The 26,677-nt window shown below is 37.7% G+C and overlaps 2 protein-coding genes across 3 annotated transcripts in view; both read left to right on the plus strand.

Annotated features, from left to right (window-relative positions):
* The window catches only part of LOC107696277 (regulator of nonsense transcripts 1-like), a 31,442-nt gene extending 17,370 nt beyond the window's left edge, over positions 1–14,072 (plus strand). Inside the window, exons 10-24 of the mRNA XM_016496560.1 lie at positions 804–963; positions 1,041–1,159; positions 2,114–2,278; positions 2,470–2,584; positions 2,898–3,041; positions 4,283–4,496; positions 4,651–4,768; positions 6,408–6,564; positions 7,840–7,982; positions 9,123–9,297; positions 9,530–9,611; positions 10,198–10,359; positions 11,563–11,786; positions 11,921–12,040; positions 13,144–14,072. Of these exons, the coding sequence (XP_016352046.1) occupies positions 804–963; positions 1,041–1,159; positions 2,114–2,278; positions 2,470–2,584; positions 2,898–3,041; positions 4,283–4,496; positions 4,651–4,768; positions 6,408–6,564; positions 7,840–7,982; positions 9,123–9,297; positions 9,530–9,611; positions 10,198–10,359; positions 11,563–11,786; positions 11,921–12,037 (2,095 nt within the window). The 3' untranslated portion in view covers positions 12,038–12,040; positions 13,144–14,072. The remainder of the gene's footprint in view (positions 1–803; positions 964–1,040; positions 1,160–2,113; positions 2,279–2,469; positions 2,585–2,897; positions 3,042–4,282; positions 4,497–4,650; positions 4,769–6,407; positions 6,565–7,839; positions 7,983–9,122; positions 9,298–9,529; positions 9,612–10,197; positions 10,360–11,562; positions 11,787–11,920; positions 12,041–13,143) is intronic.
* Positions 14,073–15,723: 1,651 nt separating this feature from the next.
* LOC107696283 (homer protein homolog 3-like) overlaps positions 15,724–26,677 on the plus strand; it is a 37,683-nt gene continuing 26,729 nt past the window's right edge. Inside the window, exons 1-3 of one of the 2 annotated variants that reach the window (XM_016496570.1) lie at positions 15,724–16,924; positions 17,017–17,106; positions 23,085–23,134. In XM_016496570.1, the coding sequence (XP_016352056.1) occupies positions 23,112–23,134 (23 nt within the window). In that variant the 5' untranslated portion in view covers positions 15,724–16,924; positions 17,017–17,106; positions 23,085–23,111. Of the gene's footprint in view, positions 17,107–23,084; positions 23,135–26,677 lie in introns of both variants that reach the window. The other variant, XM_016496579.1, reaches the window with a different exon arrangement.

Below are 26,677 nucleotides of genomic sequence, written 5' to 3' on the forward strand. Positions count from 1 at the left end.
GCCTATATCGTGCACTATATCGAACATTTTTTATATCGTTATCGAAGAAGGTGTACCGTCGATAAATATCGATACCGTTTTATCGCCCAGGCCTTATATATATAAAATTGTATTTATATTAAATTATATACAGTTTTTATTAGTTTTATTATTAGTTTTTAGTCATTTTAGAGTTTATTTTTGTACATCAAGTTCCAAGTAAATAAAAATGACAAATATTGCCTTGTCAACTAGCTAAAATAAAATACGTTTTATATATTTTATTTATATCTTATTCACCCCGAAAATCAAGGTAAACTAAATAAAAAAGAGAAATGCTGAAGCTAGCTGAAATAAATAAATTTGTTTATTATACATTTTGTTTCTGTTAACATTTATTTCATGTAACAGAAATGTGTTTTTATTTTTGTTAGTTTTAGTTTAATTGACCTAGATAATTATGCAATTAACCATGCAATTACAATCAATGGAGACTAGAGCTTTCTGAGTCTAAAAAGATTTTACATGATCATCAGTAATTGCATAACAAACTACTTAAATTTCACTCTGTTTTTCACATTATCAAATGACTTCACAAGGTACATATTTCAGGCATGAGTCTCTCAGACTCCTCCTGTGATACTTTTATTGGTCTTTTGCGTCTTTTTCAAAGCTCGAAAGCTCCAGTCCTGATTATTTGTAATTGTATAGAAAAACACCTTTGTGTTGCAATTATAATTTTCAGATGAACTATTATGTGAAATAGTCTAATAATCTGTGAACCTGGTGGACACAAAGTTAAACTTTTTCTTTGTATAATGTAGCATGCAGAGCGCCCTGAAGACGTTTGCTGTGGACGAGACCTCTGTGTCCGGCTACATCTATCACAAGCTGCTGGGTCACGAGGTGGAGGACGTTATCATCAAATGCCAGCTGCCCAAACGCTTCACTGCGCAGGGCCTGCCAGACCTCAACCACTCGCAGGTAGAGAGCCCCCTTCCTCTGATTCAGCCCTTCCTCTTTCAGGTTTCTGAGACTCAAGGTGTTTTGGAACAATGTAGGTTTATGCTGTGAAGACGGTGCTGCAGCGACCCCTCAGTCTGATCCAGGGGCCTCCAGGAACCGGCAAGACTGTCACCTCTGCCACCATCGTCTACCATCTGGCCAGACAGGGCAATGGGTGAGACATGTTCCCTCATGACAGTGTTTCCACTTCCATTTCCAGTGCATTTTACAATTTCAGCATGAAATAAAGTTAGTTCATTTATTTACTTGGCTACTATATTGAAGATTTCATATCATATTTCGTTTTAAAATTTCTGTAATAATAGGCTCCTATGATTTCCACAATGTGGAAAACACAGACAGAATCGCATAATCCAGTCATAAACGTGGAATTACCAGTATAACACAGAATATCATGGAATTTGGCAAATTTTAAACGAATAAATCAAAAGTAGAGCTGTACACTTAACTTGTGATATTGACTAGTGTCTGTGAATATTAAAACAGAAAAAAACTACTATTTAAATATAAAGTGATGTTTGGTAAAAATTAGGTTGAAAAAATTTACATTAAAATTACCTATATTATAAAATTAATACTTCATTTTTTTTAAAGATTATCACAGTTTTGGTTGCATGCTTTAATTTAAACCATAAACCTCCTAGTGCTGTTGTGCAATTAATGTTTTATGTTAAAGTTAAATTAATGTTTTATGCCTTTGTGTGATTATCAATGGTTTGAAGTCTGAATTAAATCATAAATAAAAACAGACAATTTTTTTCTATTATTGTACAATTTTTATTTGTTAAAAAAAAAACAGAATTTGAGGAAAATTTATTTCTGACTAATTTCGTAAGGCCCTAAAAATTAAATTTTTATTGAAAATTTAATAAATTGCTGTTAAATTGTGTATACATGTTATGATTTCAATAGTTACACGTGCTTTTTAATTTGTAACATTTAGTTTTAATTTTACCATTAAAACGGATCCAAAATTAATTTTATACAAAAAAAATGATAAAGGAAAAAAACTGAATCTAGGAAGATGTAAAAAGAAAAATGAATTTGGGAGAAATATGGCCCTATAATATCAACTGAGTTTTTGCTTTGTGTCTGTTTGATGGTTTAGTCCGGTGCTGGTTTGTGCTCCGAGTAACATCGCAGTGGATCAGCTGACAGAGAAGATCCATCAGACGGGGCTGAAGGTGGTTCGTCTGTGTGCTAAGAGTCGTGAGGCCATCGATTCCCCCGTGTCTTTCCTGGCTCTGCACAATCAGATCCGCAACATGGACAGGTGCAGACATTTCTGTTCTTAAAGCTCACTGTTGAATGGTGTGCTGAGGTTGGCATCCCTATTATTGTCACTCAGATTTAGGGTTGAGATTTAAAAAAAAATCTTAATCAAGCAATGACTATTTCAATTCAAATGCTTGGCAGCGTGGCAGAGATCTTATGAGGACCGATGTGTGTCTGTCTTTTTTGCAGCATGCCAGAGTTGCAGAAACTGCAGCAGCTGAAGGACGAAACTGGCGAGCTGTCGTCTTCTGACGAGAAACGTTACCGAGCTCTCAAACGAACCGCTGAGAGAGAGCTGCTCATGGTACCTGTCTGACTTCACTTTAAAACACTGATAGACACCAAATGCTGGAATTACACAGCAATGTCAAGCTTTTCTAGTGCATTTTCAGTGTGTTTATTTATATAAACGCTGCAGGCGGTGGAGCACAATAATGCTTAAGCCGTTTTCTTTGGCAAAGGAAATGGGGCATGTTTTGTGTGGTGTGTTTTCCCCTGCAATTAGCACGCACACACAATGTTCTATGAAAAAAGCTGAATTTTTTCCTTTGTACGAATGATCCATCAGCCTACCCGTTACAGAGGCCTGCAAACATCTTGTTATCTCTGTTTCTCAGAATGCAGATGTGATCTGCTGCACATGTGTGGGTGCAGGTGACCCTCGCCTGGCTAAGATGCAGTTCCGCTCCATCCTCATCGATGAGAGCACACAGGCCACGGAGCCCGAGTGCATGGTGCCAGTGGTGCTCGGGGCCAAACAGGTATGTGACGGGCAAATTTTCACACTGTGTATGTTAGCACACAGACTTTACATAATCCAAAGATACCATATTTTCTGGAAAACAAGTCACTTGAATACATGTCACACTGGGTCAAAATTGCATTGCAATTAGTGTATAAGTCATATTTTATTTATACATTCAGAAATAATGTAAATTACTGAAAATAAAACGTGTATTAGTTCCACTCACTCCACAAAAAATTATTATATATTATTATTATTAGGGCTGTAAGTTTAATGCATTAAATTAATTAATTAGTTATGAAAAAATAACACGATTCTAATATTTTAGCGCAGTTCATGCACTGGCCCCGCCCCCAGACCTGTAGGTCATCTTACATTTCATACAGTTGACTGTTGACAAATGATGCAGGGCAACAACTCCATAAATGCAGTTATGCCCTAAAATTCAAGATATTGGGGCAAAAATGCTCCTGTATGAGTTTCTGTCTCATACTTATATCACATGATAAGTGATATCACACGAGCAGTGAGAGCAATATGACACGAGTGCTGTTTTTGTCCCGAATATAATGAGTTCAAATATTGACAATTTAAAAAAAACTAATAATAATGACAAAAACAAACTTTACTAAAACTTTAACTACAATTAAAATGAAAAAAAAAAAACTAGTTCAGAATATTAATAAAAACTATTAATATCTCTATAAATAACATTGTTTTTAATTGTATGCAAAACAAGAATGAAAAATATAAGTATAAAATAGACACATTGTAGTGGTGTTCCTTATAAAAACATTTACTATAAACACCAAGCCTAAAGGAATTTGAAGCGAAACCGAATTACCAGCTTTATAGTAAATGTATATGAATAAACTTGACATTCATTACTTTCCTAACAAGCACAAACTGGATTAAAGTTGAAAGTAAGGAGATAAAAACTGCAACCAATGAGATAAAACGTTGTTTACTCGGCCCTTGTGTTGACTTACATTTATGACCAACATTTTCTACATTCGAAAAACAAAGATCATTAATGGCTTGCAAACAAGTAAAAATATATCTAAACTACAATGTTTTTCTACTTTGCCACATTAAAAGAATATTAAGTTCATTTCATTATAAGCATATACAGCAATTTTTAGTTGTTAAAAAAAGTGACATACTCTGGAAAAGACGGTACTTCAAATTTTGTATACACTGTTCTATGTAATTGTAAATTTTCTGTTTAGTAACTGTACTGTCGTCTCTGTTTGACAGCTGATTCTAGTGGGTGACCACTGTCAGCTGGGTCCTGTGGTCATGTGCAAGAAGGCGGCTAAAGCAGGTCTGTCTCAGTCTCTGTTTGAGAGGCTGGTGGTCCTGGGCATCAGACCCATCCGTCTGCAGGTGCAGTACCGCATGCACCCGGCCCTCAGTGCGTTCCCGTCAAACATCTTCTACGAGGGCTCTCTGCAAAACGGGGTCACCGCCGGTATGTCATCTCAGGTTTATTTATTTTTTTTGCATATAGTTCTATGTAGTTGATATTGCATTACGTTCAGTATAGATAGTTTTGTTTAGTTACATAGACAAAATTTTTGTGTAGCCACATGATGTTCATGATGATGTTCTGTTCTGTTCTCCAGCCGACCGCATCAAGAAAGGCTTTGACTTCCAGTGGCCTCAGCCCGATAAGCCCATGTTTTTCTATGTAACTCAAGGCCAGGAGGAGATCGCAAGCTCTGGCACCTCCTATCTCAACAGGTACATTTGAACGTCATATCCCACTCTCAACACAAATATCTGATGCATATTGTACACGGAATACTTTCTCAAAACAGCAAGACTCAATCTGATAGGTTGGCTTCATACTGTTTCTGGGAGTCAGGGCCAGAGTAGTAAAAAAAACAACAGCAAGTCTATTCCTGTATATATCAATGGTTATATAGGATTTTAAATGTATGCCTCTATACATCACATAAAATGACCTGTTACCACCAAAATGGAGTTTTTTCATTCCTAAAAAGTAATTTTCAACCACAGTAAAGAACACCATCACGATACAGTAATTCTGCCTGAAATCAGAGACTGAAATTAAAGACAAACGTTAAAATCTCTTAATAGAACAAAACCAAAAACATTTAAAGTGCCCCTATTATGGATTTTTGAAAATGACGTTTTATGAAGTGTTTAACACAGCTCTAAGTGAATGAAAACGTCCTGCAAAGTTTTAAATCTGAAAGTGCACCGTGTATAAAGTTATTCTCTCTCAAAAGAAAGAGTCGACTCTGAATCATTGAAACAAGTCGTTTTTAAAACTAATCCCAAGCCATTTTATGTTGACATCAACATGAAACATTAGCATATTGGCCGCCCACTTGTTGGTCTTTTCACGTTGGTCTGAATGAAAATGCAAATTCATTCTTTGCCACTAGGTGTGCTTTTAGAGCAGTAAAAATAGCTGTTTCCCCGGTAATGCAGTACACAAAGCAGCACTGCGCTCACAAACCTGCTTTATCAGGCATCACAGGCGAGATGAAATGAAAATGAGACCAATCAGACCAATCACCGCAGATTAGCGTCACGCAAAGGAGGGGTTTGGAAAAATTAATCGCCAAAATATGAACCTTTCATTACCACTTTAAATCTCTTAAGAGAACAAAACCAAAAACATTTAAATCTTTTAATAGAACAAAACAGACCAACATTTAAATCTCTTAATTGCCTTTGAACATTTAGCCATACCCAAATCACTGCGACACTGATATATGTGCTAGATAACATTATAAATATAATATAGCTAGATCTAGATCTGGAGGATCACTTAAATCGTTGTTTTATATCATCATAACACCCAGCCCAAAAACTTGCTCTATGGTAAAGCACTAAGGCGTTATAGACATAACAGCATGACTTCTCGTAGAGCTGCTTTGAAACCGCATAAATTGTGAAAAAAAGCACTATACAAATAAATTTCTCTAACCTTTTTTGCTTTATATATATATATATATATATGTTTATATATATACGATGTTACGATGGCGCCGACGGTGATGGCTGCCTCCGTGGCGTGCTCCGCAGTTGTTTTTATGTTTTTGTTAGTTTGTCCTGTCTTTTGCTGTTCAGATGCTTCAGGACACACAGATGGGGGAAGCGAGCCGGCGCGCTCGTGAAGCTCAGGCAGCGCTATATTTATGCATTTATATACATATAAAATGTCGGTCAGTTGACCTCTTCTTGTATAAGTGAATTTATGCCATCAGTCAAAAGTCTGGTTATGTGAGACTACTGGAAGAACAGAAACCTTTGAAAATTCATAAGCTTATTCATAAATGCTCCTTACCAGCATTAGATGAAGCTCATTCAAAGGGCCGGTCTGATAAAATCTTCTGTCTGTGTTCAGGACTGAGGCTGCTAATGTGGAGAAGATCACCACCCGTCTGCTGAAGGCCGGAGCCAAACCCGACCAGATCGGCATCATTACACCATACGAGGGCCAGCGCTCTTACCTGGTGCAGTACATGCAGTTCAGCGGCTCACTGCACACCAAACTATACCAGGTACAGAGTCCAAACAACACCTGCAAACATCCCTGCAGACTGATTTCAGCCGTTCTGTTGCATAAGTGTACTCTAGACCAGTGTTTCCCAAACTTTGTTTAGCCGCGGCACCCTTTGGAAATTTTAACAGATTTGTGGCACCCTACAAAATTAATTTAGTCACAATACTTGAATTTCTAACTTTGATATGATACCTTGAAAAGTATAGATATTCGGTACAGCAGGGAAGAACTGCAGAATATAGGCTACTGTAATACAGATATTTTTAATATTATTACATTTTTTGTCCATCAATGGTGGCAATCAGTAGGCTCATTTCTAATGAAGAGACCAATTTATATGACAGATTTTCATGTAGGCTTTTATTTATATGTAAACATTGTTTAATTACCATTGTAACTAGCTATCTCACAAATTTTTGCTCACTCAGTGTATTTTTGATTTTTCAGTGGGGTAATTTTGTTGCAGTAGCACAAGATAGCTTGATTTCAAAATTTGAATTGAATAAAAAATGACAAGTAAGCAGTCAGTAATAAAATAAGAACAAATAAACAAATTACTAATGATAGCACAAAAAATAATAACGATACAAATGAAATAAATTGCTTTTTAGTTTTTCAGGTAGGTCTAACAGTTTTAAGAGTATTAAGTATTAAGAGATTTATTTATTTATTTTTTATTTTTTTTTTACCAATTATATCCAAATAACATTTAGTCCTAGAAAGCTATTATTATCAGAACACGTGAGCATAACATAGTGGTTAGCAGATCAATGAATGAGAGGGCAGCGTTACCAGAGTTGCCCATATACCACACCATGTTACAGCACAGTAGGGCTATTGCAGACAGAAACAATACTGTACTACATCGATGTTTCCTGTCGACTCGATTTTTGAGTGGACTTTGCTGTTCCGATGAGCACGAACGTTATATGAGTGGAGCGAGCGGAGCGCACACGCATAGAGCGGGATAATACGCAGCGCGTCACACCCCGTGAAAGTGAAACCTGAGCAATAGATGCTTTTTTGAAAATTTTAGCAATTTAAAAATCTTAAAAAATGATTTTTTACACGGCACCCCTGCTCTCGACAGACAGCACCCCAGTTAGGAAACACTGCTCTAGACACTCACTGTGGCAATTTAGGGTGTCAAGAAAAGCACATTTTGGTGTAAGATTGTTATTGCTCTAGTACTGGAAGTTTTTAATGGCTGTTGGACATCCAGTATCACACAGCAGCTTGTCAGTGATGTATTGATGCCTCTGTGTATCTACAGGAGGTGGAGATCGCCAGCGTGGATGCGTTCCAGGGCAGAGAGAAGGACTTCATCATCCTGTCTTGTGTCAGGGCTAACGAGCACCAGGGCATCGGCTTCCTGAATGACCCACGACGTCTCAATGTGGCGCTAACCAGAGCCAGGTAACAATAGCAGACTTGGAGTAAGGTGCAGTAATTTATTTCACCTCATTTTACAGTCAGTATCATTCAGGTGTCTGTATGCACGGCAGAGATGCATTTAAACTAACATGTTTAACACAGACAAAATTGCAGATTCCAGTCATAAAAATGGAATTTACTTTATAAAACAGAATGTCACCGAATATGGCGAATTTTGGCAGAATAAATCAAAAATAGGGCTATAAACTTGATCTATTTTTGCGTGTCTCAGTTTCATCTGCTACTCACACTGAAGCACACATATTGCTTGTGGTGTTTTCAGTGTCTGTCGTCTCAATATATGAGGACATGAACACACAAACTTCTCCAGAGCTGCTCTGAGAGTCACTTCACCAGCATTTCACCATTTAATTTGAGAAAAACTATGGTCAGATACACACAAAAACTCAAAGGTCTTCACTACAACCCACCAAAATAAAAGTTTGGTTTTATTTGAAGAAATTATGACAACTACATTTCATATGTTTTGTTATATGACATTAATTATGTTTTGTAGAGTATATGTGCTTCTTTAAGTAGTAATAAAGAATAATGTATTTCATTACATATTTATTAAAAATCACAACATTTTATTCATGTTTTAATTTAAAAGGTAAACCTTTTTTGTGCAGCACTTTGTCAACAAATAAAATGAAATGTTCATTTGATTAAAAAAAAAAAAAAATGAATTAAATCATTTAAATTAAATTTGATTGTCTCTAATAATACATTTGCTTTTAATTGCAAAACATAAAACCCAGAAAAAGTAAAACAGACAACAGAATTTCTTAGATGACACATTTCATAGGGCAATATTATTGCTAAAATTTAAATAAATTGTAACATTTTTATGAATTAAATTTATTAGACATGCTTTTTGGTTATTAACATGTAATTAAGTTATTAAAATGGAATACAGAAAAATTTAAATGGAAAACAGAATTTGGGGGGGAAAATTTGTATTTTTGCAAAACATTATGTATATACATTGTATATTATGTATTTTTGCACACAAAAAAACTGATTTACAGTATGTTTTCCTTCAAGTCAAATGTGTGAATAAATAACAAATGTAGGTGGATAGCTCTAGTCATATGCTCAAATGTGTGTGTATGTGTGCAGATATGGCGTGATCATTGTGGGCAATCCTAAGGCTCTGTCCAAGCAGCCGCTGTGGAACCACCTGCTGAACTACTACAAGGAGCAGAAGGTTCTGGTGGAAGGACCGCTGAACAACCTGAGAGAGAGCCTCATGCAGTTCAGCAAACCACGCAAGCTGGTCAACACCATCAACCCTGTGAGTAACACACACACAAATCAGGGTTACTTCTGGCGCAGAAATAGTCTTTTCATGCTTTTTGTGCATGAAAAGCTGGTTAATTACAATTGCATTTATTACAGTATGCATTATTAGTGCTTGTATGCATCTATAACATTATATTCACCATCAAGGTAACAAAGAAGTTTCAAATAAGGAAAAAAAAACACAAGTCAAAATACTTCTGCTAATAATGGAAATTGTGTTTCAGGGAGCCCGTTTCATGAGTACCGCCATGTATGACGCGAGAGAGGCCATGATTCCTGGATCTGTGTATGATCGCAGCGGCACTGGTGAGAAAACAATCACATACTACTTCTCACATCTCAATACAATGCAGTTGCAGTGGATTAGTTCTAATTTAGTTTCTTATTTACAAATAAAATTCTTATTTGGTATTTTTCTTGTTGATCAACATGATCAAACTAATTTAATTGGTTAGTTTAAGCATCAACCAAAAGAATCCAGTGTTATTCTGGTAACGTTAACTAAAACTGAAACCATAAAAAAGTCACTTGGAAAAAAAAAACAAACAAAGTAATTGAAATAAAATATGAAAAAGGTCAACTTATTTAAAACTAAATAAACTAAAACTAATAAATAAAAATGAATAAAGACGAAACTAAATTTACTAAATTTAAAACAAAAATAAATAAAAATGACGAGAAAACAAACAAAATAAAAATGATATAACTATATTTTATATACAATTTTTAACGTAAATATAAAAATATAATCTAATTCAAAATATGAACAAAAATTGTAATAGTATACCATTTATAATCAAATAACACCGTTGTTTAATGATGAGCTGCTTTTGAAATGCTTATTTGTGGAAAAATATATATTTAATTTGTCACTGCTTGTCTGTCTTTACAGGGCGTCCGTCTAATATGTACTTCCAGACCCATGACCAGGTCGGCATGATCGGGTCTGGGGCGAACCCAATGGGCTCCATGAACATCCCCATCCCGTTCAATCTGGTCATGCCTCCCATGCCTCCGCCTGGGTACCTGGGCCAGGTGAACGGACCTGCTGCTGGTGAGAGAAAACTCCAGAAAACTAAACTACTGCTTTTTGAACAAGAAACCTTGACTAGCATTACTTTTTGTTGCAGCATTTTGTATTGCCTTTTTCTAGCTACTAGGGCTGGGCGATATGGGCAAAAATTCATATCTCTGTATTTTTTGGCCGATTTGAGATGTACGGTATATATCTCAGTATTTTCGTTTTTGTATCTGGATGTTTTTTTATCTGTATTTAATATATATTTTACATACTGCTCAATGTTGTTCAATGAAACAGTGCATGTTAAATGCTATGAAAACTAATAAAGTGAATGTAACAATGTAAGCCTATATATTATGTGCAAAAAAGGGTCAAAATCACATTTTATTCTAGCATTGTAACATTACAATCTAAAAACAAAAATAATGCTTTTAAAGCAGGAGTTAAATTCACTAAACTAAAAATGAAAATAAATAAGAGCAAAAGCACAGACTTGTATTAGGCTATTTTGATTAACTAATTACAGTCACTTTACAGTCAGTGCTATCTTAAAAATACATTTACTTGTAGGTTTAAAATTCTACATATCACATTGTCCAACTACAAATATTTCAGCAAAATATATATTTTAGTCTGAATTATTGTGCTCTGTCTGTTTGATGCACATGTGCACGGCGGCGCCCGTTCACTGAAGTCTGTGAAGTTTATCTATTTATACACCATCTCAAAGCTGAATAAATAATCTTTCTATTGATGTATGGTTTGTTAGGATAGGACAATATTTAGGCCGGGATACAACTATTTGAATATCTGGAATCTGAGGGTGCAAAAAAATCTAAATATTGAGAAATTCACCTTTAAAGTTGTCCAAATGAAGTTCTTAGCAATGCATATTACTAATCAAAAATTAAGTTTTGATATATTTACGGTAGGAAATTTACAAAATGTCTTTATGGAAAATGATCTTTACTTAATATCCTGATGATTTTTGGCATAAAAGAAAAATCAATAATTTTGACCCATACAATGTAATTTTGGCTATTGCTACAAATATACCCCAGCGACTTAAGACTGGTTTTGTGATCCAGGGTCACATATCGTAATAACTCGATATACCACCCAGCCCTATTAGCTACTTTTAAAGAGATATAGAAAAAAGCTATGGATGGAGTGACAAGAGGTGAAGCAGAACTGAATCAAGAATACGATATTAATCGGTTCTCTGTCTGTTTACAGGTCGTGGTGCTCCTAAAGGTAAGACCGGGGGTCGTGGAGGTCGTCAGAGGAACCGTGGCACTGGTAATCACGGCAGCGGGCAGGCCAACATGCCAGGCAGCCAGGCCAGTCAGGACCTGGTGTCCCAGCCCTTCTCTCAGGGTCCACTGACCCAGGGCTACATCACCATGAGCCAGCCGTCACAGATGAGCCAGCCTGGACTGTCCCAGCCTGAGCTCTCACAGGTACACATGCTCACATTTGTGTGGGATGTTCATGCTTTTATACGAGATATAAGCCTCTTGAGTCTGTGTTAAAGTGACCTTGTTTTGTTAATTCTGTAGTTTTGCATATTGTTTTTGTCTTTTGTGTGAAACAGGACAGCTACCTGGGTGATGAGTTCAAATCCCAGATGGACGTGGCGCTTTCCCAGGATTCCACCTACCAGGGCGAACGGGCATATCAACACGGAGTGACTGGACTCTCACAGTACTAGAGTGTAAGACGACACACACGCATCTTAAAAGACCAAGCATACACTACTGAGTCAGATATGCATTTTTAAAGAAATTAATACATTTATTCTGTAAGGGCGCATTAAATTCATCAAAAGTGACAGTAAAGACAATGTTTCAAAAGATAAATTATGTTCTTTTGAACTTTCTATTTCATCTGTGAATCCTGAAAAATAAAATGTATCTCGGTTTCCACAAAAATATTGGGCAGCACAACTGTTTTCAGCATTGATAATAATCAGAAATGTTTCTTGAGCAGCAAAGCAGCATATTAGAATGATTTCTGAAGATCATGTGACTGGAGTAATGATGCTGAAAATTCAGCTGCGCATCACAGAAATAAATTACATTTTATAATGTATTCAAATTGAAAAGTTGTAAAAAAATATTTCATGATATTACTGTTTTTACTGATTTTTTGATCAAATAAATGCAGTCCTGGTGAGCAGAAGAGCCTTCTTTCAAACATTAAAAAATCTTACCGATGCCAAACTTATTTGAACTGTACTGTACATTCATTTACTAATCTGGTTAGTGTAATTGATGCCTATATAGCAGACACCCAAAATGCAATGAGTTTTATCTGTGCTGTTTCTTTTTTTATGTATGTAAAACTAGCAAATAAAAATTAATATAATAAATAGGCATCAAAATATAATACTATAACATTCTATTAAATTAATCATAAATTAAAACAGTAATAAAAATGAAAGAAAACAATGAAGTTATTAAAACTTTAACTAAAATTAAATTAAAAACAAAATATAAAAATAAAATTAAAACTATTAAATTATTCAATTAATAAGAAATTAAAACAAGAATAAAAATGAAAAAAGCACAACAACATTTCTAAAACCTTCACTAAAATTAAATAAAAAACAAACAAATAAATTGAAATCTTTCTCCGTGGAGCCCATTTTGCAAACCTGATGTTTTTGGGTTTTTTTCTCCATTTTAAAAACAGTAGCTAATTATGTTTACAGTAACATCTTTGTGTTTTTATTCTGATCCATTTTGCTCATTGGTCTAGCTGTTTATGAATGGAAAAACACCTCATGTGTTCGGATTTCTCTGTCTGTGTTCGCAGGTTGTTGGAACAGGAGCTAGGCCTGTGCTGAGCTTAGTGCATCAGCATTTTAAATATGGGTAAATATAAAAAAAGAACAAACATGGATGCCCGTTTACCACTGTTACAACTGAAGCACCATGGTGTGAGAGCAACAGGAGAGAATCAAACCAATCACAGGAGGGAGTGAAGCTGGACAGGACGAAAGAGAACGTGTGAGTGGCGGACTACATCCACCATTCGTTGAGAACGGGGAGGAGAGGGGAGACGCAGTGTTAGGAGGAGACCAAACACGAGATCTTCGATCTGCAACTCCGCAATGTGGAGGAGGCTCCTGGAGCGCAGGGGCCCTTCCCGGCCTCCTCTCTCTCTCGCCTGGCTGCCGATGTCAGCCTCAGGCCTTGCCCTGCCAACAGAGACGGAGCCAAGATGAAGTTCTCTTAAAACTACCTGCAAAAACCACGCTTGCTCTGTCGTCTCCATGAGCTGAGAGAGGGGGTGACGTATTTCAAGTAATTATAAACGCTTTTCGAGCAGCTGATTTTCAGGAAAGTAGAGTTCCCCTCAAAGTTGACATCTGACATTCAGGTTCTACCACAGCACATCTTTGAGAGAACGGACGCCTGCGGCAAGAGTTTTCGCGTTTTGTTTCGGAGCGCCTCTTGTCTCCAACCCGAGGTGCTAGGACACTCTGAAGGACGATTCAACTTTGAGGAAAGTTTTCCGCCTTAAGTCCGGGAGGGTAGAGGTGCCGTAACAAATGGAGGGCCCGTCGCATCTCGTCTGCTCTCCGCTAGGTGATTAGGGGTAGAAATGGCTTTGGGATGTTTCTTTTTCCTTTTAAATGTTTTGTCCCTTGCCGAAGGGACTGACGGATCTATCCTTTCTTACTTTCCTCTTTGTTTTAAAATGGTTTTTGTTCGACTAGAATAAAAGCAGTCAAGTAGAACCGCTCGATTTAGCTTGCTTGATTTAGATGTGGCTTAAAAATCAATCCAAATCACCGTGATCTGTGGGTCAGGAATGTCGTCAAAATCGGGTGAAACTTGTTCATCTGGGTCTGTTCGATGTAACATGTCAATTACGGCAAACTCCTCCCACTGCTATTCTGTCCAATCAGGTGAAACTTGCTTGTCTGAAGCTGTTCGATTTGATATGAGACAAATATGTCAATCACAGTAAACCCCTCCCACTGCTATTCTGTCCAATCAGGTGAAACTTGCTTGTCTGAAGCTGTTCGATTTGATATGAGACAAATATGTCAATCACAGTAAACCCCTCCCACTGCTATTCTGTCCAATCAGGTGAAACTTGCTTGTCTGAAGCTGTTCGATTTGATATGAGACAAATATGTCAATCACAGTAAACCCCTCCCACTGCTATTCTGTCCAATCAGGTGAAACTTGCTTGTCTGAAGCTGTTCGATTTGATATGAGACAAATATGTCAATCACAGTAAACCCCTCCCACTGCTATTCTGTCCAATCAGGTGAAACTTGCTTGTCTGAAGCTGTTCGATTTGATATGAGACAAATATGTCAATCACAGTAAACCCCTCCCACTGCTATTCTGTCCAATCAGGTGAAACTTGCTTGTCTGAAGCTGTTCGATTTGATATGAGACAAATATGTCAATCACAGTAAACCCCTCCCACTGCTATTCTGTCCAATCAGGTGAAACTTGCTTGTCTGAAGCTGTTCGATTTGATATGAGACAAATATGTCAATCACAGTAAACCCCTCCCACTGCTATTCTGTCCAATCAGGTGAAACTTGCTTGTCTGAAGCTGTTCGATTTGATATGAGACAAATATGTCAATCACAGTAAACCCCTCCCACTGCTATTCTGTCCAATCAGGTGAAACTTGCTTGTCTGAAGCTGTTCGATTTGATATGAGACAAATATGTCAATCACAGTAAACCCCTCCCACTGCTATTCTGTCCAATCAGGTGAAACTTGCTTGTCTGAAGCTGTTCGATTTGATATGAGACAAATATGTCAATCACAGTAAACCCCTCCCACTGCTATTCTGTCCAATCAGGTGAAACTTGCTTGTCTGAAGCTGTTCGATTTGATATGAGACAAATATGTCAATCACAGTAAACCCCTCCCACTGCTATTCTGTCCAATCAGGTGAAACTTGCTTGTCTGAAGCTGTTCGATTTGATATGAGACAAATATGTCAATCACAGTAAACCCCTCCCACTGCTATTCTGTCCAATCAGGTGAAACTTGCTTGTCTGAAGCTGTTCGATTTGATATGAGACAAATATGTCAATCACAGTAAACCCCTCCCACTGCTATTCTGTCCAATCAGGTGAAACTTGCTTGTCTGAAGCTGTTCGATTTGATATGAGACAAATATGTCAATCACAGTAAACCCCTCCCACTGCTATTCTGTCCAATCAGGTGAAACTTGCTTGTCTGAAGCTGTTCGATTTGATATGAGACAAATATGTCAATCACAGTAAACCCCTCCCACTGCTATTCTGTCCAATCAGGTGAAACTTGCTTGTCTGAAGCTGTTCGATTTGATATGAGACAAATATGTCAATCACAGTAAACCCCTCCCACTGCTATTCTGTCCAAGTGAGAGCAACAGGAGAGAATCAAACCAATCACAGGAGGGAGTGAAGCTGGACAGGACGAAAGAGAACGTGTGAGTGGCGGACTACATCCACCATTCGTTGAGAACGGGGAGGAGAGGGGAGACGCAGTGTTAGGAGGAGACCAAACACGAGATCTTCGATCTGCAACTCCGCAATGTGGAGGAGGCTCCTGGAGCGCAGGGGCCCTTCCCGGCCTCCTCTCTCTCTCGCCTGGCTGCCGATGTCAGCCTCAGGCCTTGCCCTGCCAACAGAGACGGAGCCAAGATGAAGTTCTCTTAAAACTACCTGCAAAAACCACGCTTGCTCTGTCGTCTCCATGAGCTGAGAGAGGGGGTGACGTATTTCAAGTAATTATAAACGCTTTTCGAGCAGCTGATTTTCAGGAAAGTAGAGTTCCCCTCAAAGTTGACATCTGACATTCAGGTTCTACCACAGCACATCTTTGAGAGAACGGACGCCTGCGGCAAGAGTTTTCGCGTTTTGTTTCGGAGCGCCTCTTGTCTCCAACCCGAGGTGCTAGGACACTCTGAAGGACGATTCAACTTTGAGGAACGTTTTCCGCCTGAAGTCCGGGAGGGTAGAGGTGCCGCGTCGAACGGAGGGCCCGTCACATCTCATCCGCTCTCCGCTAGGTGATTTGGGGTAGAAATGGCTTTGGGATGTTTAAAAATTCCTTTTAAGTGTTCTGTCCTTTGCCGAGGGACCGACGGATCTATCCTTTCTTATTTTCCTCTGTTTTAAAATGTTTTTTGTTCAACTAGAATAAAAGCAGTGAAGTAAAACCGCTTGCTTGATTTAGATGTGGCTTCAAAATCGATCCAAACCACCGGGATCTGTGGGTCAGGAGTGTCTAAATCAGGTGAAACTCGTTCATCTGGGTCTGTTCGATTTGATGTGTCAATCAAAGCAAACTCCTCCCACTGTCCAATCAGGTGAAACGCGATCATCTTAATCTGAGACAAATGAGTCAATCACAGTAAACCCCTCCCACTGCTATTCTGTCCAATCAGGTGAAACTTGCTTGTCTGAAGCTGTTCGATTTGATATGAGACAAATATGTCAATCACAGTAAACCCCTCCCACTGCTATTCTGTCCAATCAGGTGAAACTTGCTTGTCTGAAGCTGTTCGATTTGATATGAGACAAATATGTCAATCACAGTAAACCCCTCCCACTGCTATTCTGTCCAATCAGGTGAAACTTGCTTGTCTGAAGCTGTTCGATTTGATATGAGACAAATATGTCAATCACAGTAAACCCCTCCCACTGCTATTCTGTCCAATCAGGACGCAGTCATATTATCGTTGTGCCCGAATCGCTTTAGTTGCGCCTCAGAGAAAGCAGGAGATCGCCGTACCTATGTGAAGCACAGACAGGTGAGATTCTCGCTGTTTTTGTGTCTGACCGTAAGAGGCTCGTCTTGCGCTCTTGCGTTATTATGATGATGATGATGATGATGATGATGATGATGATGATGATGATGATGATGTCAGTGAGAGCGGGCGGTTTTACGCCGCCAACAGGTGTGTGTGTGTGTTTGTGTGTTTTCAGAATGCCCTCCTTCATTATTATTTGTGTTGTGATAGATTGTAGTTTTGTTTTCTCCCCCATACTAGTTGCTTTTCCCCCTCTTTTTAGTAGCTCACAGTTTATCTGACGTGAAGTTCTCGTAACCTCTCTCAGTGTGGAAATTGCTCGAGTTAATTTGGTTTCGACGGACCCATTCAGTTTTACGGCAGCTTTTAACATCTGTTCCGACCGATGCTAGTCGCCTCAACTTTGTACTTTTACTTTGGAGTGTTTATACCTTGCTGTTACTTCATACTCGCAGCTCTTTTGACTGTTTGATATTACCCACCACCACTCGCATTTTATAGCATCGAGCACAGATTAGTTTTAAGTTCACATCCTTCGCTTTCTCTTTTTTCCTTTGCCCACAAGACAATCATGATTCGTTTATAACCGAGGTCGCAGAAATGTCGATGCGACTTTTTCATGTTAACCTCTCGTTTTAGAATGAACTCATTCTCTGAAATTCCTGTATACAGTTTAGTTTTCACCTTTCATACTTCAACTGTAAATATCAGTGCTCAGATTTGATACGACGTCAGCCAAACTGTTGCCAATGACAATGAGATGCTAACATCCACAACAAGGCCAAGGTGATCCACAGCGATGCATTCTTGTTTTAATCGAGTATGAAGAGGTTCTGCTGCGAAAATTGCATCAAATTTGACTGAAATGTACAATACATTTATATGCTTTAACTTGCAATGAAGAGGAACACTGGAGAAACAACAGGATATGAAGTATAATTCAGGATTTTGTTTTGTGGAAAAAGTTTTCACCCCCACAATATGTACTTGTAACGTTATGAATAAATGTTGCTTTCTTTCACCCAATGCAGTTCTCAGTTCTTCATCGTCTTGTGTATGATGTATAATGCAGCTTAGATATTGAATTTTTGTCCTTTTTTTGTTTATGTACACATTTTTGAGCTTGTAAATGGAAGCTTGTTTCTGCCACATAATAAATTCATTCAAAGTTATGATTGCAATTTGCAGTTCTGATTTCTGTCAGAATTGCAAGAAACGTTAAAAATCAAAAAATCAAAACTCTTTTCTTGCACTTCCAAGTTTGCTTTGTGCATTGTATTGACTTTTTTTTCCTCTGGATTCTGAGTTTATATTTTGCAATTTTTTTTTCTGCCACGGAATAAAAAAAAAAAAAGGTAATTGTGGCTTTTGTCTGGCAATTCAGACTTTTTTTTTCTCAGAATTGCAAGAAAAGGTGGATTGTGAGATGTCACAATTACCTTAATTTTTCATCCTGTGGCAGAAACAAGCTTCCATTGCATTTTTAACCTGGTGTATGCTAGATTACAGTAAGGGAGCACACTTCATGTGTTGACTTTTTCACAACCTGATTTCTGTGGTCTCAAGTGAAAATGACAAAAGGCTTTGCTCAATGCAAATTGCATGCCAAAGTCTGTTCAGATTTGAGTGAAAGTGACGTGTGGCCAAGTATGGTGACCCATACTCGGAATTAGTGCTCTGCATTTATCCCATCCAAAGTGCACACACACAGCAGTGAACACACACACACCCGGAGCAGTGCCCGCAACCTTTGGGTTACGAGTCCAATTCTCTAACCATTAGGCCACGACTTCCCGTTAATGATGTGTACTAGCCTTAATAAAGAAGGAATGTTAAATCAATACAGTAAGAACTTGCGTTTTTCCAAAGTAACATTAATTTGTATTAATTGCAGAAACTCCCTGCTGCAATGTGTCATCCTCTTTAGTGATAGAGCAGGTCTGATGTGGCGTTTTCATCAATCACACATAAAACCTAAAAATCTGAAAAATACTGTTTCTATTACCATAACACCATAGACAGTACAAATGTAGTTTTTTTTTTACCCGTTTAAATGAGTTTTTAAAAAAAGAACATGTATAAGTTCATTTGCAAAAACGGATAACTGTTTTTAACAATTTTCAAAAATCATGTGTTTTCATTGTGCGTTCCAATTAATCTCAGTCAAACTGCAGTTGGGTTATTTTGCTTGGGTAAAAAATAACGAAAAAATACTAACACAATAAAAAACATGATTTTTTTAAAATAAAAAAAAAAACAGTTATCTTTTTTTTGCAAATAAACTTCATATATATATATATATATACACACACACACACACACACACACACACACACACAGAGTGCATTCAGAAAGTATTCCGTTAAATCAAATTTTATGTTGCAGCCTGATACTACGCTTGGTTAAATTAAATTTTTTTCTCATTAATCTACACTCTGTACCTCATAATCACAAAGTGAAAACAGAATTTTAGAAATGTCTGTACATTTATTAAAAATAAAAAAACTGAAATATCACATTTACATAAGTATTCACCCTTTGCAACAACACTTAAAATTGATCTCAGGTGCCTCCCATTTCTCTTGATCATTGCTGAGATGTTTCTACACCTTGATTGTGATTGGAGTCCATCTGTGGTTAAACAAATGGATTGAACATGATTTGGAAAGGCACACACACATGATATAAAAGGCCTCACAGCTGACAATACATATTAGGGCAAAAACCAAGTCATGAGTAGGTATGTGATTTTTCTGTATAAATATGGATTTCCATATTTTCTGACCTCTGAGGGACGATCCGTGTAGATCTGAGTTGTTGTTTTTTTTTTTTAAACGAGCCATTTCCACAAAATATGAAGCCGCAAAATTGTTCTGAACATTGATAATAATCAGAAATGTTTCTTGAGTCATATAAATTGTAATGATTTCTAAAAGATCATGTGACACTGAAAACTGGAGTAATGATGAAGAAAATTCTGCTTTGCATCACAGGAATAACATTACATTTTATAATATATTAAAATTGAAAACTTTTTTAAAATTTGTAATATTTAACAATATTGTTTTGTTTTTTTAACTTTTTGATCAAATAAATTCAGCCTTGATGAGCAGAAGGTATTTTGCAAAATCATTAATAATTGTAATGTTTCCAAACTTTTGGCAGGTACTTTAATAATAACAATTCTATATACTTTACTATAATATATTATAGTTTATTATATCATACTGTTATCATGATTATTAAATGCTGCTTTTTATTTTTTACAGGACAATAGTATGTATTACAATATAAGATATATCTTTTAATGTGCTAAAATATATATTTTTCATAATAAGTGCTGGGGGCGTGGCTTGTGGGCGTGGTCAAATGTTCCTTTTTTTTGTTGGTGTCTAGCTGATCACATGCCTGCATGAGGTCAAAGGAACTGCCTGCAGAGCTCAGAGACAGGATTGTATCTTTGCACAGATCTGGGGAAGACTATAAAAAAAATTCTGCTGCACTAAAGGTTCCCAAGAGCACAGTGGCTTCCATAATTCTCAAATGGAAGAAGGTTGGCACAACCAGGACTCTTCCAAGAGCTGGTCGTCCAGCCAAACTGAGCAATCGATGGAGAAGGGCCTTGTCTAGACTGGTGGCCAAGAAGCTGATGGTCACTCTAGTTGAGCTCCATGATCATATATGCAGATGGGAGAAACCTACAGAAGGACAAACATCACTGCAACACTCCACCGATCTGCCAAGAAGCTGATGGTCACTCTAGTTGAGCTCCATGATTATATATGCAGATGGAAGAAACCTACAGAAGGACAAACATCACGGCAACACTCCACCGATCTGGGCTTTATGGCGGTGTGGCCAAACTCAATCCTCTCCTCAGTGAAGACGCATGAAAACACGCTTGGAATTTGCAAAAAAGCACCTAAAGGACCCTCAGACTCTGAGAAACAAGAGTCTCTGGTCTGATGAACTTCAATTCTAATCATCGTGGTTGAAGGAAACCAGCTCCGCTCATCACCTGCAGAGTAGCATCCCAAAAGTAAAGTGTGCTGGTAGCAGCCTCATGCTGTGGAGCTGTTTTTCAGCAGCAGGGACTCAGGGACTCGTCAGAGTAGAAGAAAACTCAATGCATCAAAATATTGAGTTAGCCTTAATGAAAACCCAGTCCAGAGCATACAGAACCTAAGACCGGGCCGAAGGGTCACCTTCCAACAGGACAATGACCCTAAGCACACAGCAAGAGTATGCTTCAACTAAGTACTGAGTACTGAATACTTATGTGAATGTGATTATTTCAGGGTTTTTCTAAAATTGTTTTCACTTTGTCATTATGAGGTACGAAGTGTAGATTAATGAGAAAAAAATGAATTTAAACATTTGTAGTATCAGGCTGCAACATAAAATTGGAAGAAAAAAAAAAGTGAAGGGAGTCTGAATACTTTCTGAATGCACTGTGTGTGTATATATGTACAGAATGTAAAAGTCATGAAAAAGTTCATTGGCCATTGTTAGAAAAAAAAACGTGTGTGTGTGTGTGTGTTTCTAACAATGGCCACATTTTTTAATCTACATTACATTCTGAATTCATTTTTACCTTACAAACAATGACGACATCTCTTAACATATGTGACCAAATTAATATCGAAATCACAATATGTCCAAAAAAGCATGGTAACGCCATTGTGTTACTGCACTTAGTGAGGACGGTTTGTAGTGTCTCATTGGGTTTACATCAGCACAAATGTCTGTATGATGAACGGATCTTCGCTCTCTAATCACTAGAGTGCGAGAGGCGCCGCAATGATGCTGCAGCTCCGCTTCTGTCCGCTGGATGGCGCGCGAGTCTCTTCAAAACCCCGCCGCGGCGGGACATCAAAGCCAAACTGGTTACAAAGTAACAGTCGCGGCGCGTCATCAAAGTCGTTGCGGGAAGCATCAGAACGCGGAGCCTGACAGCCGGCGGGCTTTCCCGCGAGTCCGCGCTCTTACTGAACTACAGCAAAGACAACCGCGGGGAAAAGAGGAACTGACCCGGTCATCACGTCCAGTTTCTGCGGCTGCTGCTGGTGCATTCGCGGGCTGCATGCACATATATGCCATGTTCACTGTATAGAAAGACTCCAGACGCGGATTACCGATCCCACAGATCCTACAGATCCTACAGAACCCACAGGTCCTACAGGCTGTAAACAGTTGCTCCAGAACAGGAACATGGGGTAAGAGTCTCTGCTCTGTCCTAGTCTCATTCATAGGAACTAAAGAGACTTTGAGCGAAACTGAAGCCAGAAGAACTTACCAGAGCACTTAAAAGGAGTTAATTACTGCAGGTATGCTACAATAAAGACTTTAGATGTCATTAGTCTATCTGAAAACTGTTTGTATGCTTCGAAGCGAATATGTATTTATTTAGGACAGTCCCTCGTGAGTAACCTGTGGAGATAGTCTTTGTGTATTTGACACAGTATGATATGCTATAATGCATGTAAGCAACATTCTTTAATATGATTGCATACAAATGGTCATTATACATGCAGTTTTTTCCAACTCGTTTTAAAAGTGACCTGCAAGAAAGCTAAAAGGTGGTTTAACTGCATGGTGACCAGAAACACACTGCATTTTAACTTGCATTTAACATCTAGATCTTGATGTAGAAAATCAAGTTCACGGACATGTTTGTCAACTACATTTCTTTGTATTTCTTAATTATTTTTATGTAACAATAAATAAATGCATAAACACATTTTATTAAATAAAAATAAAGAATATTTATATTTAATTATTATTTGCATAATTTATATTTAGTTATAGATGTTTAGGTTTTGCTTAATGAGATTATTTCATGATCAAGAAGACAACAACCACAACCTTGACCTAAATATGCCATTAATTTTCTCAATATTTTCAATGTATATTTAAACTGTATTTGTTCGGGTGGATGAATGTTTTTCGTTTTTTCTTTCTCTCATTTCTAATGGCAGAAAAAGACCCTCATCTGTCCAGTAAGAATGTTTCCGTTGCACAGAGAGAGGTAAGTCATGATTTAATGTCTTTATCAGATCCTGAGAGAGACCCTCGAACGAGGTGTTTTTTTTAATAAATAAACCAATATTTGGGCCACATCTGATTAATTAATCCATTTTTAATATGATCGCTAACAACAATTTTAAAGAATCTCCTGGCAGCCCTTATTTTTAATTAATACATTTATTAAATTAATAATTGAATAAATCATCATTATTTTTATAGTGCATTATATAATACAGATTGTTGCAAAGCAGCACAGAGAAATGCATTTATAAAAAAATCGCTGTAAAATGGACAAAGCACCTGATGACCCATTTATCCTGTTCTTAGTAGGACACATTATACAGGAATTATGACTGTATAGACGAAGGGATACTGTATTAATCCCTTGTAGAAATGACACCCAACATGAAAAAAGGTTGTGGGATATTGTTTATGAAACAGCCAGCATTGTGGTTTTTTTTAGTTGCCATGACGACTGTACAATATATGTTCTGCGGCATCTCAAGTGTCCATCTCAGTGTGCTGGATGCTTTATGGATTATCATAAAGCTGTTTTGACCATCAGGAGGCCTGTAATGGGTTAAATCAGTAGAGTAGTGATGGTGCAGTTAATTAGTTCAGCAGCGGTAAGGTGTGATGCTGTCGGGTCAGAACACGCCTGGCCTAATTTCTACATTCTAACTGGATTGTCCCTTAAACGATCCCTCTTTGGTTTAAAGGAATAGTTCACCCAAAAATGAACATTTGCGAAAATGTGCTCACCCTCAGACCATCCAAGATGTAGATGAGTTTGTTTCTTCATCAGATTTGGAGAAATGTAGCATTACATCAGTGTCTCAGCAATGGATGCTCTGCAGTGAATGGGTGCCGTCAGAATGAGAGTCCAAACAGCTGATAAAAACATCACAATAATCCACAAGTAATCCACACCACTCCAGTCCATCAGTTAATGTCTTTAGAAGTGAAAAGCTGAGTGGTGTGGATTACTTGTGGATTATTGTGATGTTTTTATCAGCTGTTTGGACTCTCATTCTGACGGCACCCATTCACTGCAGAGCATCCATTGCTGAGACACTGATGCAATGCTACATTTCTCCAAATCTGATGAAGATACAAACTCATCTTGGTTGGCCTGAGGATTAGCAAATTTTCATTTTTGAGTGAATAGTTCTTTTAAATTTCATTATATGAAATTATATCTCCATGTTCGTTAAGCACAGGGAAAGATTATGTGTTGATTTAGTGTCTTTCTGTATATACTACATATAGAATAAAGATGCAGTACAAGGTTAATTTCCTAGTAATTGCCTCGTTGTATAAACAAATCTGGAAAAAGGCAATTAGAGCTGAAATGCAAATGGACAGCTCGAGGGTTCAGTGATCTCTAAACACACACACACACACACACACACACACACACTCCAGTGTAGAATATAACAGTGAGCAGCTAATGGTCTCTTGGCCGTTAGACTTGTGTTTAGAGACCGCGCAGAGGTTACTTCTGGTTAACATAGATTTATTTTTCTAGTCAGCTGCATTGCTGCAAGGTTAACATGAAATTGCATTTAGAACCCATTTTATTGGCATTATGTGATGTCAGGTGAATCGGAATATTTAATGATTCTATTCATCAGGAATTGAGGTGATGGTGTAAAGTTTGGGTTTGGTAAAAAAAAATGTATTTATTTTTTTTAAAGAAATCTCTTCTGCTCACCAAGGCTGAATTTATTTGATCAAATATACAGTAAAATTGTGGAATATTATTATAATTTAAATTAACTGTTTTCTATGTGAATATGTTAAAATGTAATTGATTGCTGAATTTTCAGCATCATGACTCCAGTCTTCAGTGTCACGTGATCTTCAGAAATCATTCTAATATGCTGATTTGCTGCTCGAGAAACATTTCTGATTATTATCAATGTTGAAAACAGTCGTGCTGCCCAATATTTTTGTGGAAACTGTGATACGGTTTATTTTTCAGGATTCACAGATGAATAGAAAGATCAAAAGAATGGAATTTATTTGAAAGATAAATCTTTTGCAACATTATAAATGTCTTTACTGTCACTTTTGATTGAAATCTCTTCTGCTCACCAAGGCTGAATTTATTTGATCAAATATACAGTAAAATTGTGGAATATTATTATAATTTAAATTAACTGTTTTCTATGTGAATATGTTAAAATGTAATTGATTGCTGAATTTTCAGCATCATGACTCCAGTCTTCAGTGTCACGTGATCTTCAGAAATCATTCTAATATGCTGATTTGCTGCTCAAGAAACATTTCTGATTATTATCAATGTTGAAAACAGTCATGCTGCCCAATATTTTTGTGGAAACTGTGATACGTTTTATTTTTCAGGATTCACAGACGAATAGAAAGATCAAAAGAATGGAATTTATTTGAAAGAGAAATCTTTTGCAACATTATAAATGTCTTTACTGTCACTTTTGATTAATTTAATGCAATTTAAAATTAATAAAAGTATAAAATTTATTTTAAAAATGTTACTGACTCCAAATTTTTGAACAGTAGCATAGTGTATAACAGTAATGCTCAAGATTCATTAGCACACACTATTCTAAAGGGAAATATAGTTGTATGTTGATATGAGCAGAAATGTGTATGAAACTGTCTGCAACACATTTGTTGAAGCAATGCAAACCGCATTGATGGATTGCAGATGAAGGTCTGAGACGTGTGTGTAGTCGCTCTGGTGTTTGGTTGAGCTTGATCTGGCTCTCGGTGCAGTTGGTTTCCCGCTGAAAGTCATTAGCGGCGGTCGATCTCTGGCGCTGGATAGTTTACAGGCCCTCGGCTCGTCACTGAGCACCTCGCAATCAGCTCAGGGTGAGTAACTGACAGATGAAGGAGCTGCGCTGATCACAGCGGGACCTGTGACGAGTGAAGCCAGGAGACTTACCCCATGGAATTCTGGGAATTTAGGCCAGGCTATAAGAAGCGCGGTGGCGTCCAGAAGACCAAGACGAGGAAAGTGAGCTGCTGGTCGGAGTGTGTGTGTGTGTGTGTGTGTGTGTGAGTGAGAGAGAGTGTGTGTGTGTGAGTGAGAGAGAGTGTGTGTGTGTGAGTGAGAGAGAGTGTGTGTGTGTGAGTGAGAGAGAGTGTGTGTGTGTGAGTGAGAGAGAGTGTGTGTGTGTGAGTGAGAGAGAGTGTGTGTGTGTGAGTGAGAGAGAGTGTGTGTGTGTGAGTGAGAGAGAGTGTGTGTGTGTGAGTGAGAGAGAGTGTGTGTGTGTGAGTGAGAGAGAGTGTGTGTGTGTGAGTGAGAGAGAGTGTGTGTGTGTGAGTGAGAGAGAGTGTGTGTGTGTGAGTGAGAGAGAGTGTGTGTGTGTGAGTGAGAGAGAGTGTGTGTGTGTGAGTGAGAGAGTGTGTGTGAGAGAGAGAGTGTGTGTGTGAGAGTGTGTGTGTGAGTGAGTGAGAGTGTGTGAGTGAGAGAGAGTGTGTGTGTGAGAGAGAGTGACAGTGTGTGTGTGTGTGTGAGAGTGTGTGTGTGAGAGTGTGAGTGTGAGAGTGAGAGTGT

The sequence above is a fragment of the Sinocyclocheilus anshuiensis genome, unplaced genomic scaffold, assembly GCF_001515605.1.
Source record: "Sinocyclocheilus anshuiensis isolate Anshui unplaced genomic scaffold, SAMN03320099.WGS_v1.1 scaffold217, whole genome shotgun sequence".
Lineage (NCBI taxonomy): Eukaryota > Metazoa > Chordata > Actinopteri > Cypriniformes > Cyprinidae > Sinocyclocheilus > Sinocyclocheilus anshuiensis.